Genomic DNA, 17,895 nt, shown 5'->3' with positions numbered 1-17,895 from the left:
CAGTTACGGAATCTAAGAAAACCCTACGGAGAAATCGGAATCCTATTAAAAATGCTGTAATCACCCCTCCCTTATAAAACTTATCCCAAATCACTAGAAAATTCTGCTGCAAATTCAAATTCTTGCCTGAATATATTTTCGAACCCAAATTTTTATATATCTATTATACGACTTTTTTCGTTTGAAGTATTGATACCTTTTTTATATTTTTAGAAAAGATTCAATTTCTTTTTGAAAAAGTAGTTTTTCAAGTTCTTTTTCACTTGAAAAAGTTCAAGTTCTGGGACAAAATTCAAATTCTTCTTGATTGCAAGGTTGACTATCATTGGAAGACACATGTTCATCTGTTTCCGATAGACATCGGATGACCTGTTGACTGTATCGAATTAAAGACGCTTCTTGACTACTAAGGTACTTGCGTCGTTCCTGCAGCGTGTTGCTACAGCAGGGCTCAAACTCTGGGAATTACCAAGCTGTGATCAAACCCACTGCGCCGCCACAGCACATCTTCTTCGTTGACTTTGCACGTTTTAGAATTTCAAAATAATTTGCCAACAATACGGTACCTTTCCTACCTTTCCACTGCCTAAGAAAAGCGTATTTTTTTAACTGTAAGGGTGAGTTAGGGAGGTAAGGGTGGACAGGGGGGTAAGGTGGGGTTGGGAGGAATGAAAGGGGGAGGGAGAGTTGTACATTAATGAGTAAAAGAGATTGGATTTATTATTATATGTAAGTAGATATGTAGACTTTTGCCAAGCTGTACCAAGCTGTGATCAAACCCACTGCGCCGCCACAGCACATCTTCTTCGTTGACTTTGCACGTTTTAGAATTTCAAAATAATTTGCCAACAATACGGTACCTTTCCTACCTTTCCGCTGCCTAAGAAAAGCGTATTTTTTTAACTGTAAGGGTGGGTTAGGGAGGTAAGGGTGGGCAGGGGGGTAAGGTGGGGTTGGGAGGAATGAAAGGGGGAGGGAGAGTTGTACATTAATGAGTAAAAGAGATTGGATTTATTATTATAGGTAGGTAGATGTGTAGACTTTTGCGCAAATACAAACCCTCATAGGTTTTCCCCAGCAGGAAAGTGTTGTATTTTATTTATTTATTTGTGAATCTTGAAATAAAACTTGAACTTGAACTTTCCTGTGGAAAAGCTAGCTTATTATTCTTACACATCCGTTCAAAAACGATAGAAAAATGTTTGGCTGGTCTAGCTCTTTAGTGTAAAAGCCCAGCTTTAAAACGGCTTACCTTCGGGTTAAAACTGATAAGAGCTAAGCCATAAATTTCTTAAAATAAACAATTATTAATGACATAAATATTTTTCAAACACCAAATACTTTATAGGATTCTTCTTCTTCCTAAAGCAACCTTGCCAAGTTTAGAAGAAGCAGCAGAAAAATTAGAAATGACCCACCCTATCCCTGTTAATTTTTCATTAAATGGTAAACAACACCATTCCATACAAATTTTCTCTAGTATTTCAAAAAAAGCAATATAATCAGATTGGCTCCTTTAAAGTTGAATTCATCTAGCAACTGATTATTTTTAAAAGAGTAGAAATTTTCTCCGAAAAGTGATTGTTTGCCCTAAGTTAGTAAGGACTATAAGATACCGTAGGTTAGTTAACGCAACTAAATAATTTAGTAGTAAAAGTTAGTGATATTAATAAAAGAAGAGGAATCATAGTACAAATATTAGATGTTTACATTCCAAAACAAGCTTTAACATTCCGCCAAAAAATCGTAAAGACGAATATACAACTAAAAAAAAAAAAAAAAAAAAAAAAAAAAAAAAAAAAAAAAGAAGAAATCTTCCCAAGCCCAAAAAATCTACGTTTTCATATGAAAAAGTGGTGCTATAAAAAAGAGATAAAGTAAATTTCTGATCAATTTCTAGTTTTCCGGCAAGCCTTGTCAAGCAAGAACGAAAGCGACGTTCTTTGTGAATTCTGAGCGGGGTTTCTATTTGAAAGCAAAATTCTCAAAAACTTTTCTTAGAAAATTGAAAAACAAATCCGTTGGTTTAATTCAAAAAAGAATATGGAACATTTCATTAGCATTGTAGAGTCAAAAGCATATAAAGAGGAACTTTACTGATAAGAGAGGGATTCAACTGATTAGACCACGTGCCTATAGTCATATTTTTTAGGGTGGAAAAACACATTTTTTTTAAATACCGATCCGAAAGGAAAGTAAATCAAGTTTATGCCTGTATGAAGATATTTCAATATTGGAGTGACACGCAATACGGCTTTTGACCGAAAATCCAGTTTCCGAACTTTTAAGTTCGGAAACTGGTTTTAAGTTCGGAAACTGGTTTTAAGTTCGGAAACTGGTTTTAAGTTCGGAAACTGGTTTTAAGTTCGGAAACTGGTTTTAAGTTCGGAAACTGGTTTTAAGTTCAGAAACTTAAGTTTCCGAACTTAGATTAAGGGCCAAAAAATACTTACGTTGCTGAATATTCAAAGAGGCCATAATATGGGTTGAACATTTCTTTGGACAGTAGGTAAAACCATTCTCTTGCCAAACCCCCATAATCCAAGCCAACTTCACCGTCAAATTCTATCCATAGCTTTGCTCTTAAAACTTCTGGTTTGGTAATTTGGGATATCACCCGAAAAGAATCTTCTAAAATACATTTCCTCGAAACACGGATCTCAATCTTATTCGGCTGATGAGGCTAAAAACAAATTATCGATACTGACAACCCTGGATAACCACTAAAAATGCACTTTTTATTTAGTGTAGCTCTAGCAGTCAATTAGGAAACCAGAACCATTGAAATCAATATATTAGTATAAATTCAAGGTTACCAAAACGACGGTTGTATTATTAATATTACTATTTATTTATGTTATTATATAATATATTAAAATTCACCAATCTATCACTATTTTGGATAATTATATCTTAATGACAAAAAGGTTTGAATGTTTGGACCTAAAACACACTTTTCGAAGGGGTAAAACCCCCATCTGCCACAAGTTTTAGTAGGGAAAAGCATGATATTTAAGCTAATCGGGTCTTTGGGCTCATGTAATTTACCTTTAAAATATCATCATTTTACAATTTTCCATACGTCTTCTAGTGTTTCCCATATAAATCGTCTTTTTTTAGTAAAATAAAAAAAAAATAGAGCAAAATCGATCCCTCAAATAAACTATAAAGAAAATATTTTATATATATTTCTGGAAAGTTCACGCCAGAAATACCCAGGGATTACACCTATATAACAAACTGAAATCAAATTTTCTTTTTTATTCTATTTTTTTCTTTTTAATACAAAGGAACTCTAAAATTGACCGCAGCAGTTGAAAGCCCACAAGCAGTAGAAAAAAAAAGAAAAAAAAAGTGTAAACATCACTGTCATGAGTTTTTTAGCGATACTCGTCTGACTACTCCTATCTGAAACATAATCACCCTGAATTAACACACTACCTGCATTCATTCCTAATATTTTCTTTGAATTATTAATCCAAAAAGTCGTAATATCACATCTTATTTTATATAATTGGTATATACAAACCAATATATAATAAATTGGTTTTATTATATATTGGTATAATATATATATATACCAAATTGGTATATATAATTGGTATAAATCATTAAATACAAACTAATCGCTTATCTGAAAACAACCCCAACATGTTAAGCATTGGGTATCTCAAGCGTCAGCATATTTTCCATGAATTACAAGAAGGATAGGTTTTTATCCTTTATGCATCAAGCCTGAGGACAAGCTAGTAGCCTATATCTCATTGTAGACATATGCATGAAGTCATTTGATTTCATTAAAAGTATGCATACTTTTTTTCACGACAGAAGGACCGAGCTGAAACTTACTAGAAATTTTTTCTAGTGTTTTTTCGAAAGGTGGGGTAACGGAAATTAGGTTCTTTTGTTTTGGTGAAAAGGGATAAGAAATTTTTATCCGGTCTTCACGAAAAAAAATAGGCCAAGTATATTTTCCGTTTAGTATCGATGTCTTTATATAGGCTCATCCCATAGGCACTGTTCGTAGGTCACTCCTGTGGCGTCAATGATCTACACAAAGACGCCTAAATTCACAACCACCTAAAAAAGCATAAATTCACAAAACCGTAAAGTAAAAGCTTAATAAATTTTTATTCGAATTTTAATAGAGTACAGTATGGTGCTCAAAATAGAGTTGAAATGGAGGGTTAAGTCGAGCAATAGCAGAACAGTAGCTAAGTTTTGAAATGAGAAAAAAGTATTTCGAAGCTAAGTATTTCTTTGACTCCCTGAGGTACAGGGAATTACCGTGAAGGTACTAAGTTAAAATTCTCCTTTCTTCATATAAAAAGTCCTCTCCTAACAACACTTCATTCTGACGTTCAATCATTATCCTCTAAAATCTAGTAGCATTATAAAGAACTGTCAATTCAGATAATTAGTAACTGAAAAGAATTAAAATCCTTTTTTCCCTAAAAATGAGTACATAAAAAATTTAAGACACAAACATATCTCTCAGAAAAAGAAGGACAATTTGACATCAAGGATCGTCTTTTACATGAAAGAAGCCGCATATATAGACAATATTGTTCTAATGAAAGGTGACGTCGATAAAGATGATTTTTGTGATTTCACCTTTCTATGTGCTCAACAATTGCTGCATAAGCATTAACGAAATGATACCCCTTTATTAGTGTTGTAAATTGATTTATGGTGGAAGCCAATGTAGATATTTGACAGACTAGAAATTTTTTTTTACCAAAAAGGTTAGCAATGCAGGAAATGACAGGTGGCAGCTAAGCTATATAACATAACAAGTGTAGTTCCATTGAAATGAAATTTGACATTAATAAATGGGGTATATACAGTGCAGTCATTTGCCTTTTTAATGATGATATAAAAACTATAAAAAAAACTTACTGCCTTTGGGAGTGTATTTTTGAAGAATTCATATTTTCGCTTGTAGTCTCGGGAATAGGGAATCGGCTAAAAATAAAAGCAGTGAATCAATACAGTAAGAAAATATATATGCATACATACAGAATAGGCCTAGCGACACAAAGTTTGGGAAACTAGACACAAAAATAGCATAGGCTTTCAACACTCGTGCACAGGGTTGCCAGATTGGTGTGAATTGTTAAAATATCAATCATGAACGTATGAAGTACAATTAGTGCTTCGACTTTCCACAAATTTTCCCACCAAAAAATTAGCTACTCTGAAATCTCCCAAAAGCTAACGTTAGATTTAGATTTCAAGTTGTCGTTCCAGTATTTAAGAACGTCAATTTTCAAGAAACCTAAATTTCTTTCGTGGAAATTCGGAGAGGACTACCCCAAAACATTCACGAATAGTGGAAACACTGATGACAAGTCTGACATATTTTAATACAGAGCCCGAATTTAAACTTTAGGGAACAGACCATTTCGTTATGAAGACCAGAAAAACATATAGATACTTTTTTTTTAGAAAATGAATCAAAGCACCTCGTTTTATGTCTTTGCCTAAGAATTAAGTCACCTAAATGCCAAATATAACTCCACTTTTTTGTCCTGAAAATTTTACCAACGCGCTGGATTCACTCAGGTTTAAGTATTCAGCTGTTGATTTTTCCAATTACATACATACATATTTGACTAAGCCTGTCAAGAGGCAACCTCAAGAAACTAAACCAAACAAGGAAAAAAACAATATAACAGTGATACGAAAGCAGCAGCTACCCCGGCTACGCTGTTTATGAATAACATGCCGTTATAAGTTAATTACCTGAATATACGACATAGTTCAAGAAACACGGATCAAACTGCAACCATAAATTTTATAAATTCGTTATTTTTACTAAAACATAAGAAAGATTTTATATCAGATAAAGTTTAAAATTCTTTTTTCGGCAACTGAAAAAAAAAAACACGAATACCATCCTAAAGCACTAGTGATATCCTAAATTTTGCGATCGACAGAATCAGAGACAATTTCCATCTTCCACTACGATGTCCATGAATGTGGATAGTGGTTTTCAAGTTTTGTTAATAGTCTGAATTAATATGCTTCAATGACCATATAAGTTGTAAATAGTCTTGTTCACAGAGAATAACAAGGAAAATCAAACTAACATGTAAGCAACTAGACGAAGTGAACCTTAAGAAGCAGAAAAATAATACATACAATTTAGAAATTTTCAGGCTATTTTTGGCTATTGGAGAACAAGTACTAAGGTTGTATTGGACATCACCTAACATAGAATTAAGGACCAAAAGCAGAGTCCTAACTACATGACCCAAAGATTCAGCTTTAAGGGCAAGCCAGGATTTATCAACAGGCCCACTAGCCCCAGGCCTAGGGGCGCAATAAATTACCACTGAGTGATTTTTTTCTTTAAAAAAAATGGGCCACAGTGATAAATCGTCAAAGGGCCAGATGCAATGCGCAGCCACGCGGCCAATTCACAGGAAAGTGATTTTAAAACAATACAGGAATTCCATGGACACTTATAAAGTGTCAGATGTCTCCCAAGAATGGCAGCTGAGAGTTTGGTATAACCACACTCCTTCATTACTTTTGGTTCATCAGTTACTTTCTGTTCAGTGCTCTCAAGATCCAAAGATTACAGATACTTCCCTAAAAATTTCACAAAAACGCTTGGACCTACAAGCATCAAGGCTCTACATCTGGCCCTGACTAAGGGCCATTGTTGAATTTTCGAAAATCATCTAGTAATAATAATAATTTTTGATTAAGTAAAGTTTGCCTAAGAGCTTGAGAATGGAAATTGCTGCCTTTTAGTCACAACTGAGAAAAATGATAAATTATTCAATGGAAATTCAATGTAATTTTAAAAGCACTAATTAAAAAACACCAATTGATATTATTTTATATGGAATTAATTAATTAATAGATAAATTATAATAAGAATAAATAAGTTGTTCACAACAACTACTAGTCAATATTAGTTTTTAGAAAGTAACTTGACTAACTGCACACTCGAATCAAGCCTGCTACAAAAACATTCTGATTTCTTTTTCCTTTTTCCACCAGATGATTAATAAAATGTAGTCAAACAGCTATGTACATACTTACCACTTACTTTCACCATTAATATTATACTATTTAGAAGTTTAAATTGTGATGTATTCTCCTTCAAAGACAAAAGAATTGGCTAAAATTTTGGCTATACTAGGTAATAAATTTAAAGTTTAGGTTGACGAAATAAAATCTGCGTTTTCCACATCCTGAGAATAACATGCTTTCATTTTTTATTGGAATAAAAAGTATTAATAACTATAGTTATTATTTGTTATTCCGGCGTAAAGCTTATTTTCATTCATAGCATTTGTCTACTTTGAAGTGTATTGTTTGAAATAATTTCTTTTATTAGAAGCTGATTAAACGATGTAATAATAATAATCTTTAAAAGAATTAATCCTTAAAACCCAAAAGAATTTGTTAAAATCTGGGTTATACTTGGTAATAAATTTAAAGTTTTCTTTTATTAGAAGCTTTTTATTAGACGATGTAAAAAGAATAATCCTTAAAACTTTAAACACTCAAACCAAAATTTAAAGACATGTTAATTTGTTGTAGTCTTATCTTGTTGGGGCTAAGATATTCTAAAAATATGTTGCAACAATCCTTGTTCTGATAAAGATACCTTCCAAAAATTTAAAGCACGAAAACCTGCGCTTTCCCAAATTGAGAGAACATACTTTTCATTTCAAGCAATTGCTTTCATTTTCTTCTCCTTAGAATATGTTAAGCTATGGGCTGAAGTCTCTAGGGGTATCTCCTTAATGTTTTCGCTTTAAATATAAAAATTTAATGTGAAAGTTAAAGGACCAAAACCTGCGCTTTCCCAAGTTGTGAGAAGCTAGGGGTAGCCAGTAGTCGGAGAGGAAGACTGTTATTTTTTCTTAACCATTTAGTCAAAACCTAGTTTCTTGTTTTTGAACTTGTCTTCGTCACCTAAAACTTCACCCCACCAACAGTTTTTATTCTTCAAGAGAGATGGTTTTCCCTGGAACAAAACCCAAGCATCACCTACGGAGGTGATTTGAGCAGCTCAAGGCTTGTCGTGGTTGACCAAGTTATTAAAAGTCCACGGTTGAGTTCATGTAAAATTGATAGCCCGTAAGTTTAATTTTAATAAAATATTTCAGCTTGTCTGTTCTCAGCAAATTTACTCCCGGGCTTCAAATACATTTCCCTAATGTATCAAAGGCTATATTCACACAGCAGTATATAGACTATACAAACATATAGGCTTACAAACTATACTTAAAACCAGGTATGCAAAAAGTTCTAAAGCGGCCAGTAGCAGAACGCGAAACAAAAATCTAAAAGCTGATGACAAATTTGGGGATAGTGGAAGCTCTGGCATTTTCTAAAAAAAATCTGCCAACAAATTTTGCCAGGCCATCTCAACTGCCAAGCAGCATGGCTACCAGGTTACCCCATATTTGCATGCCGACACGAACTGTAGGCTTACAGACACACACAAGCTTAGTACTCGTTCATGTCTAGGCAACTACCAAAAACTCCTTCCATTTTATCTAAGAAACACACTTGTTTCTGATAAGTATCACACGTCGATTTGTCTGCAACTGAATCAGAAAAACAAATGCAAAAATTGGTCAGAATAGCACCGAATTGTGTACTTCGACACGCCGTTGACATTCCTCCTTGTGGTTTAATTTTTGGCTCATTGTAATATATTCTTTTTGTTTCATTTTTAGAAGTTATTTAAGTCTAATTTTTTAAAGTGCCGCTTAATTTTTATTGTTAGGAAGTGGGTAACCAATACGTTATTATAATTATTCCGTCAGAAAAGCAGCTGGGGAAACTACCCTAACCCGAAAATGGTTAAATTGAACAAACACTCGAACTTTTCACTCCTAATATAAAAGAGGGAATCTTTTTTTTCTTCTAAGTATTGAAGTGTAATAAAATAAAATTATATTGTCATAACAAACCCCTGACAAAGTAATGACGTGACTCAAAACTTTTTTTTCTGGAAAGGACTCGGTAAGAATTAAACACAGCAGGCATTGTAGGTACAAAATAGATACATCAAAATATCGACCAGATGTCCTAAAGGGTAACAAAAGGACCAGATGTCATGAACAGTTTTATAACAGGGGCTTGCTGATCACCAATCACTTCCAACTTGAAACAAAAGAACTAGAACTTTCAATTTGAGATCGATTGAGCATTCTCTAAGTTTTTACGACCATGAGAGGGAGATGTGATGAGGAAGGGGCAGTCTTTCCTATATGGAATAGATTCTGCTATGTTAAGGGGTTTAATGTTACTCTACTCTCATAATAACAGCGTAGACGAGAAAATATTTCAAGAAATCAAGAGGAATTAAAGATTATTTCTACCTGTACCTCTCCCCCCTCCTTAGAACTAATTCTGCAGTTATCTGAAGGCTCAATGAGAGTTAGGACGCTTTGCTATTGTGGATGCGGTATTTTGGTATTATAGTGTTGGCCACACTATATCGTTGCCTCTGACTTAAATAGGCGAGTAGAACTTTCGATTTTACTTCAAATGAACATCCAAAATTATCCGGGAGAATACAGGGGAGATCATACGGGAGAACGAACGCCAAGACCCTGCGTCAAATTGTGTTCATATAAGCTAATATGAACTTAAAGCAAGGGGTAAGGGATAGCCCACTCTACTCTATCTGGTGTACACCTTGGGGCGACACAATTCCTCCCAAAGGAGCACAATTTATACCCCACGTGACCCGTTCTCTAGGCGTAGCACAACCTATATGGAGAAAATAATTTTGGAAATGGGCAGTCCTTCAACTTAGTGGGTCCAGATATAATATCGACGATGCGGTCTTGAGCCCCTGTGACTTTACAGTCTCTTGAAAACGGTTCTTGTAAATCAAAAGATAATAATTACTCCATAATAAGAACAACTTATTTTACTAAAAAATTATTTAAATGAAATCTTTATACAGTTTACTATATAACCTTAAACTCTTACCTTAAAATTAATGAACTGAATTTTGATTTGATTTCGATGTTTCAAAAAAAACAAAAAACTGAGAAATAGCTTCCTAAGGCAAAACTATTAAAATATTTTCTTTAAACCAAATTCTTATAAGCTAAAGTTCATATAAATTGGATTGTTTTTCCATGATTATATTCAATAATGATGATGAAAGAGATATATTACTCAAAATCTTGCATCAGACCTAATAATAAGATAAAAATTTTACTTGTAAGGTAAGTAAGGTAAGAACTATAAGGCAAAAACCAAAGACAGGTAAGATCTGAAAAAGGTAGGAACTTACTGGCCCTGCAATTCGCTGATCTGAAAATCGTGGATCCTCCCACTGTGTTATTTTGGTATCTAAAAAGAAAAATGAGAGTGCTAAACCCAGTAACTTAAACAGTGACAACTTAATCAACCTTTAACTACAGTTAGTGTTGTTTTGTGCTAATACAGGGGGCTCTTAAACCACCTGATGACCTGACAACATTGAACATTATCCAATATGACTCAACCAGACAGGGATACGGCATTAGACTTTACAATCCGTACCGGCGGTGCTGATCTCTGTTTCTTGGCACTTCACTTGACTCAACCAGACAGTAAGAATAGTAATCACTATTCTTCTCCTTTGATGTCGGAGAAATGTCCCTTCTTCCTTTAAAATGGGGTTCCGAAAATAGCAAACTGCTGTCAGGATTTTCGCTCCCATATAGCATTAACCCGGGCACGAAAGACCTAACTTTTAGCATGAACTATATGCCAGAAGTAGTAGCTGGTCAAATTATATAAACAAATACAGTACACTTTTATTTTTTGTTTCAAAAAAAAAAAAAACATTTTCAGTTTAAAAATTCAAGCTTTAACAAGAGCTAAGAGCTCATATGGCATGAGCTCTAGCAAAATTCTAAGAATCAATAGATTGATTTAAAAGTAAAATCAGAGGATTAGTGCCGGTCAGGATTTAAAATAAGAGCTCTGAGACATAGGGTCCTTCTAAATATAAAAATTCATTAAGATCCGATCAACCACTCGTAATTTAAAAATACCTCATTTTTTCTAATTTTTCCTCTCCTTCCGGCCCCCCCAGATGATCGAATCGGGGAAAACAACTTTATCAAGTCAATTTGTGCAGGTCCCTGACACGCCGACCAATTTTCATCGTCCTAGCACATCCAGAAGCACCAAACTCAACAAAGCACGGGACCCCCCTAACTCTCCCAAAGAGAGCGGATCCAGTCCGGTTACGTCAATCATGTATTTACGACATTTCCTTATTCTACCCATCCAAGTTTCATCCCGATCTCTCCACTCTAAGCGTTTTCCAAGATTTCGGGTTTCCCCTCCAACTCTCCCAAATATCACCAGATCTGGTCGGGATTTTAAATGAGAGCTCTGTGACATAAGTTCCTTCTAGATATCAAATTTCATTATGATCTCGTCACCCATTTTTAAGTTAAAAATACCTCAATTTTTCAAATTAACACCCCCCCCCCCAACACCCCAACTCCCTCAAAGAGAGCGTATCCCTTTTAATTATGTTAATTAGGTATCTAGATCTTGTGCTTATTCTTCTCATCAAGTCCCCCCCTCCGGCCCCGGATCAAATTCGAATTGAAAATGGAGCATTCGAGACATGAGATCTTTGTATATATCAAGTTTTATTAGGATCCGATCCCCCATTCGTAAGATAGAAATATCTCAATTTTCACGTTTTCCAAGATTTCCAGTTTCCCCTCAAACTCTCCCCAATGTCGCCAGATCTGAAGCACAAGATCCTTCTAAATGTCATATTTCATGAAGATCTGATTACCCTTTCGTAAGTTACAAATACCTCATTTTTTCCAAATTGCTCCCCCCCCCCAACTCCCCCAAAGAGAGTCAATCTGTAGGTTATGTAGTTAGGTTATGTTAGTAGGTCCGGTTATGTCAGTCACGTATCTTGGATTTGTGCTTATTCTTTCCACCAAGTTTCATCATGATCTTTCCACACAAAGCCTTTTCCAAGATTCCCCCCCCCCAGACTCCCCCCAATGACGCTGGATCTGGTCGGGATTTAAAATAAGAGATCTGAGTTTTCATTAATTTATTTCATTAATATCATTTATTTCATTAATATTAATTTCATTAGGATCCGATCACTCCTTTGTAGGTTGAAAATACCTCATTGTTTCTAATTTTTCAGAATTAACTCTCTCCCCAACTCCCCCAAAGAGAGCGGATCCGTTCCGGTAATGTCAATCACGTATCTAGGACTTGTGTTTAGTTTTTCCGCCATGTTTTGTCCCGATTTCTCCACTGTAAGCGTTTTCCCAGATTTTAGATTCCCCTTCCAACTCCCCCAGTGTCACCAGATCCGGTCGGGATTTAAAATAAGAGCTGTGAGACACGATATCCTTCTAAATATCAAATTTCATTAAGATCCGATCACCCGTTTGTAAGTTAAAAATACCTCATTTTTTCTATTTTTTCCGGACTAACCGTCCCCCCACTCCCCTCCCCAGATGGCTGAATCGGGGAAACGACTATTTTTAATTTAATATGGTCTGGTCCCTGATATATCTGCCAAATTTCGTCGTCCTAGCTTATCTGAAAGTGCCTAAACTAGCAAAACCGGGACAGACCGACAAACCGACCGACCGACAGAATTTGCGATTGCTATATGTCACTTGATTAATAACAAGTGCCATAAAAATGACTCACCGAATCGATGGCGTACCTGGCGATCGTTCAGAGATATGCACCTTATACAGAGATATGCATACTAACGTAGCTTTAAGACCAATACCTGAGGATTTCTGCCGCTTACAGTTTGCCATAGCTAAGGTTTCAGGTTTAAATACTTTACCTTCAGAATGACGTAAGAGAAAATTCCGTAAAAATCCTTTAATTGCTTTTAAAAATATCCTTTTTCATCATTGGGTAGTTGATTTATAAAAGTCAACATAACAGATGCTGTTGGGCAATGATGACAACGTTATCTGAACTACATTATTAGAACATGGTAAATGGAATTTCGTCGTCAGAATACAGTAAAGAAACAAACAAAGCTTAGAAACAATAGGGAAATTGTCTCAAGACAGTGGACTTCAATTCATTGAAAATTTCGGCCCTAGGTTTAAGGGCCGTCTTCAGCACAACATTAAATATATATATAAATATATATATATATATATATATATATAATAAAATATATTATATATATATATATAAATTAATATATTATATTAATATATTATATATATATAAAATCATATATATATAAATTAATACATATCAGGATCCTTTGCCTGAGAGGGCGAGGGTTCGAATCCCAGTGTACCAAATTGTTTAGTTTGGGACGGGGGTCAGTGGCACGACTGTGTAAGCTTAGCCACAGTGGACCCATCTCTAAATGGGTACCTGGAGAAATCTGGGGAAGGTAAACAAGAAGGGTGTGCGAAAGCACAGGATGGTTGGCCCCCAACCTCCCATTACACTTCCTGGCTGAAGGGCCAAGAAACGGAGATCAGCACCGCCGGTAGGGACTGTAAAGTCTAATGCCGTATTCTTTACCGTATTCTATATATATATATATATATATATATATATATATATATATATATATATATATATATATATATATATATATGCATATATATATAAATATATTATATATATATATATATATATATATATTTATATATATATATGTATATATACATATATATATATATATATATATATATATATATATATATATATATATATATATATATATATATATATATATATATATATATATATATATATATATATATATATATATATATATATATATATATATATATATATATATATATATATATATATATTTATATATATATATATATATATATATATATATATATATATATATATATATATATTATATATATATATATATATATATATATATATATATATATATATATATATATATATATATATATATATATATATATATATATATATATATATGTACATTTGGTGTTGTGCTGAAGACGGCCCTTAGATATAGGGCCAAAACATTCACTGAATTGAATTCCACTGTCCTGAGAAAATTTCTCAATTGTTTCTAAGTTGTGTTTGTTTGTTACGGAAAGGCAGTGTGGTCTTCTTCGCTATTCAGTAAATGGAAGCCATAATTGTAAAGAAAAAATCCATAAACTTAATTGTCATTTATTCACCCATCCTTCTGGGCAAGGACTGCCATGAATTATTCTAAATTTTAATGACATTTTTGTAGTCAGCCTATCATTTTACTAATCGTTAATAAAAGATAGTCTCTTCAACAACTTTCCAGATTTTTTCTTCAAGTTCCTCTATTTTAAATTGTTGTTGCCGTAAAGTAAAATTAAATGTCAACTCTATTTGATTAGTAATTTTTTTACGTTATTTAATTACGGCAACAACATCATTACTGGAAATTACCAACATAATATTTACTGGAAATTACCACCACCACCCCCCCCCCCAATGGAAAGTTTCTCCTGCAGAAAAATCCCCACAACGATTTTTTCCCACAGAGGTTCTCTCATGGAGAATTTTTCCAACCTCCCCTGCAAACGAAAAAAATTCCACAGACAATCCCAACTCCATTGAAAATTTTCCACGCGTATAATTAAGTTGGCGAAGAGAGAGTAAGACAAATAAAAAGGATTAAAGAATTACATTAAGAATCAATTAACTTAAGAATTAAAAAGAAGAAAGACAAATCTTGCCCTGTGGCGAGTTGAAAATTGTTGGAGTGCAAAAAGAATGTTTTAAATTCCGGTGTATTTTTAATCCTGGAAATAATAGCAGGCATGTATCTCATAGTAGTCTATAACTGTATTTTCTTTGATTAACATAGCATGCTACTGCACACTGCATAATAATATGCATACTGCATACTTTCACTCCTCCTTATTACAAAATAAACGTTAACGTCAACCTGGTGGTATGACTGTAGCTCAATTTCTTGTTCTGCTCACCGACAAAAAAAAATCTAATTCTTGCCTCTTGACATATCAGGTGATTTCTCAAAAATTTCAAAAAATCGAACCGAATAGGAATTAAAGAAAATAATCCATCAATCATGAAGATAACAGAAACCACAACGAATTAACAGATGAATACTAAAACAAACAGAAATCAAAATAGACAATCAAGGCATTCTTATAACTAACAGAAATTACCACAAGTAAAGAGCCCTCTAAAACTTTTAAAGCCAACATTACCATCATCCTAAACCCTCTAAAGGATAGAGTATAACTTGCATTTTGCTGAAAACTCTTGGTAACAATTGTATCCAATATTCGAAATTTTACATTTAACTATTCTTCCTTAACAGAGAATTGTTACTAAAATTTTTTCTTTTACAACACAAACATGTCTTTCACCTTTTCTGGCACCCCAGGATTTTCAGCCATCAATAAAAGCGTTTTTTATAATAATATTTACCATCGATCGTCGGATGACCAGAATCACCAAAATTGCAAGCAAAAGTCTCTAACAGTTACAAATGTTGCTAAAAAAGTTATTAAATTTTGATCTCAAAACTCAACAAGTTGAAGAGAAATTAAAAACATGAAAATTTCTGAAGTAAGAGATAACTGTCAGCGACTTTTGTTTTTTAAAGTTTTTATTACATTTATGCTTTTACTTTAAGATATTTTTGAAGAAAATGCCACTTTAAATCTGTATTTGGATTCAAAGGTCCCAAACAAACGAGAAGAACTAAACAAACTTTCGCCTGTAGACCAATGAGGGCCACGTAGCAGAAATGCCAACCTGACTCACAGTTCTCTGTAGGAGAACAGCTAGGTGGACATTCGGCTTGTCTTAAGAGAAAAGCAACTAATTGTCACTTAACCAATCGACTACCGAAACTCGAGTCAGCGACTCTTCGCTTGTGAGTTTAGGATGGATTCTAAGGTCCTATTTTTAAATTCTTGGCCGGTTTAATATTCTTCCATGAATTATTAACAACAAACTTCAATTAGGTGACAACTGTTTCCGCGGGCTATCTATCACCAATTGCTATTAACAATTAGGACAACAGAAACCAGTCTGAAATCATTTCCAATCCCCATCTAATAAGCTAAAGCCTATTAGTAATCTATTCAAACTTGATGTATCTAGGGTCATATTGAAACTGAAGAAGCACAAGAAAGGCAACACTTACTATGATCAATAAAGAAGGTTCTGCCATCAGTGTGAACCCTTTCTTCCCACCCAGGTGGCAAAGGTCCAAGATCATCTTTAATGATTCTATTTTGTACAGGGGAATTCGGTAAGGGACTTGCACTACCCGTCCGAGGGTCAATCCAAGTCGTTGTTTTAGTAGTATGGTTAATGAAAAAAATGCGGCCACTACTTGCAACTTGAAGAGTCCAACCTGGTGGCAATCCTTCCTCTGACAGTTGTTGAGGAGTAAAACTCCCACGGTTTGGTGACTGCGGTGAGCCAGGCAATGACTGTACAGGCCTTCTTCCCACAGGACTGTTGGTCTAAAAAAAAACAAAAAAAAAACTCAATTATAGCTCAAGGTAGCCTATATTATTTTTTCAGTCGGGGCATAATTATTATTGTTGAATTCATAAAAAAAACACACAAAAAGAATCCATCCAACAGTAAATCTGTAGACTTAAAAATAGGGATGATTATGAATTAACACAAAATGATTAGGAGAAAGGAATTGAGGAATATGCCACAAAATGTCAGAATTTGTTTCCCCCCTCCCCCCCCCCCGAAAAGAAGAAGAAAAGAGCTACTGACCAGTGAAAAATTTAAAATATTTTATACAGGTCGTCACTACGTTACAAGGCGAGATACCATTACTAATAACAACCAATCCAAGAACAAAGCCATTCCAGACCAAAACAGCCTTGCACACTTCATCTTTACACTACTCTAAGTAGAACTTCAACCATCAACAGATCCCATTTCCTTTAAATCTATGCTGATGATCTCTGCCTACCTAATTCCAGAGTCTCTTACTTTTCGGGGTGTCAAAAAGCATTATTTTGGGCAACATATCACCCATCACTACTGTGTGCCTTTTTTAAATTGTAGACCCAAATATGAGGGTCAAACCCTTTTTTCATTCAAACGTTCAAACGAATACTCAAAACTGTCTTTTGACATTTTTTGGGAAAAATCTATAATGTCCTTCTCAATTTTTTAGAGCACCCAGGTTTCAGAGCCCTAATTGATACCTGATATGAAATTACAAGTGCGACTCTCATCTTTATATTTTTGGAAAGCGAGGTGCTTCCAGAAACGAGTACAAAGAATTTCTATCTATTATAAAAACTTGTCCAAAGCAATTAAAAGCTGAGACGAACCAAGCAATTCATAAACCTAATTTTCGCAGATAAGCCTTCCTAAAAATCAGATGAAAATCCAGCTTCTCAGCACTCAAATGTAATAAATTAATTTTGGCATTTGCTTTTCTAGTATATGTACAAGTTTTTTTACTTTTTAATTTAGGATTTTAACGAAGCTTGGACAAATAAATATAAAATTAATTTTGTATGGGACTTAACTGAATTTAATAACAGATACACATTAACTAAAGAACTTGTTTAATGTAAAATCAATATTATCCAGTGGAAAAAAACACAAGAATCAGAGGAAACTAATGATCTTTGATCCTTTCAGGGAGATCCGCATCTTTTCGGCGAGCTATTATAAGAAGCGGAACTTATTGAAAAACATAAAACGCACTGCACATTTATATAGCAGACGATTGAGGTTTGGTGTAAGCATCTTTCTTTGCTCCCCCAAATATTTTCGTAATTTTTAGTAGATTTTTTGTAGGTGCCACAAGTGGACAGGGTTACTTGATTCTCTCTCATTTTTTCTAATACTTCGCCATAACTACGGCATGGAGCACTGTGAAGATTT

At 34.1% G+C, this 17,895-nt stretch overlaps 1 protein-coding gene across 1 annotated transcript in view; it reads right to left on the bottom strand.

The window, feature by feature from the left end:
• LOC136042516 (E3 ubiquitin-protein ligase NEDD4-like) overlaps window positions 1-17,895 on the bottom strand; it is a gene marked incomplete at its 5' end in the record, with an annotated part of 70,807 nt that overhangs the window by 34,296 nt on the left and 18,616 nt on the right. The window contains 4 exon segments of the mRNA XM_065727479.1: window positions 2,454-2,683; window positions 4,900-4,965; window positions 10,286-10,344; window positions 16,172-16,496. Coding sequence (XP_065583551.1) covers window positions 2,454-2,683; window positions 4,900-4,965; window positions 10,286-10,344; window positions 16,172-16,496 — 680 coding nt within the window.

This window comes from Artemia franciscana, unplaced genomic scaffold, assembly GCF_032884065.1.
Source record: "Artemia franciscana unplaced genomic scaffold, ASM3288406v1 Scaffold_1405, whole genome shotgun sequence".
NCBI classification, from domain to species: Eukaryota; Metazoa; Arthropoda; class Branchiopoda; order Anostraca; family Artemiidae; genus Artemia; species Artemia franciscana.
The sequence above is the reverse complement of the archived record's forward strand: the minus strand, read 5'-3'. Positions and strand labels throughout refer to the sequence as shown.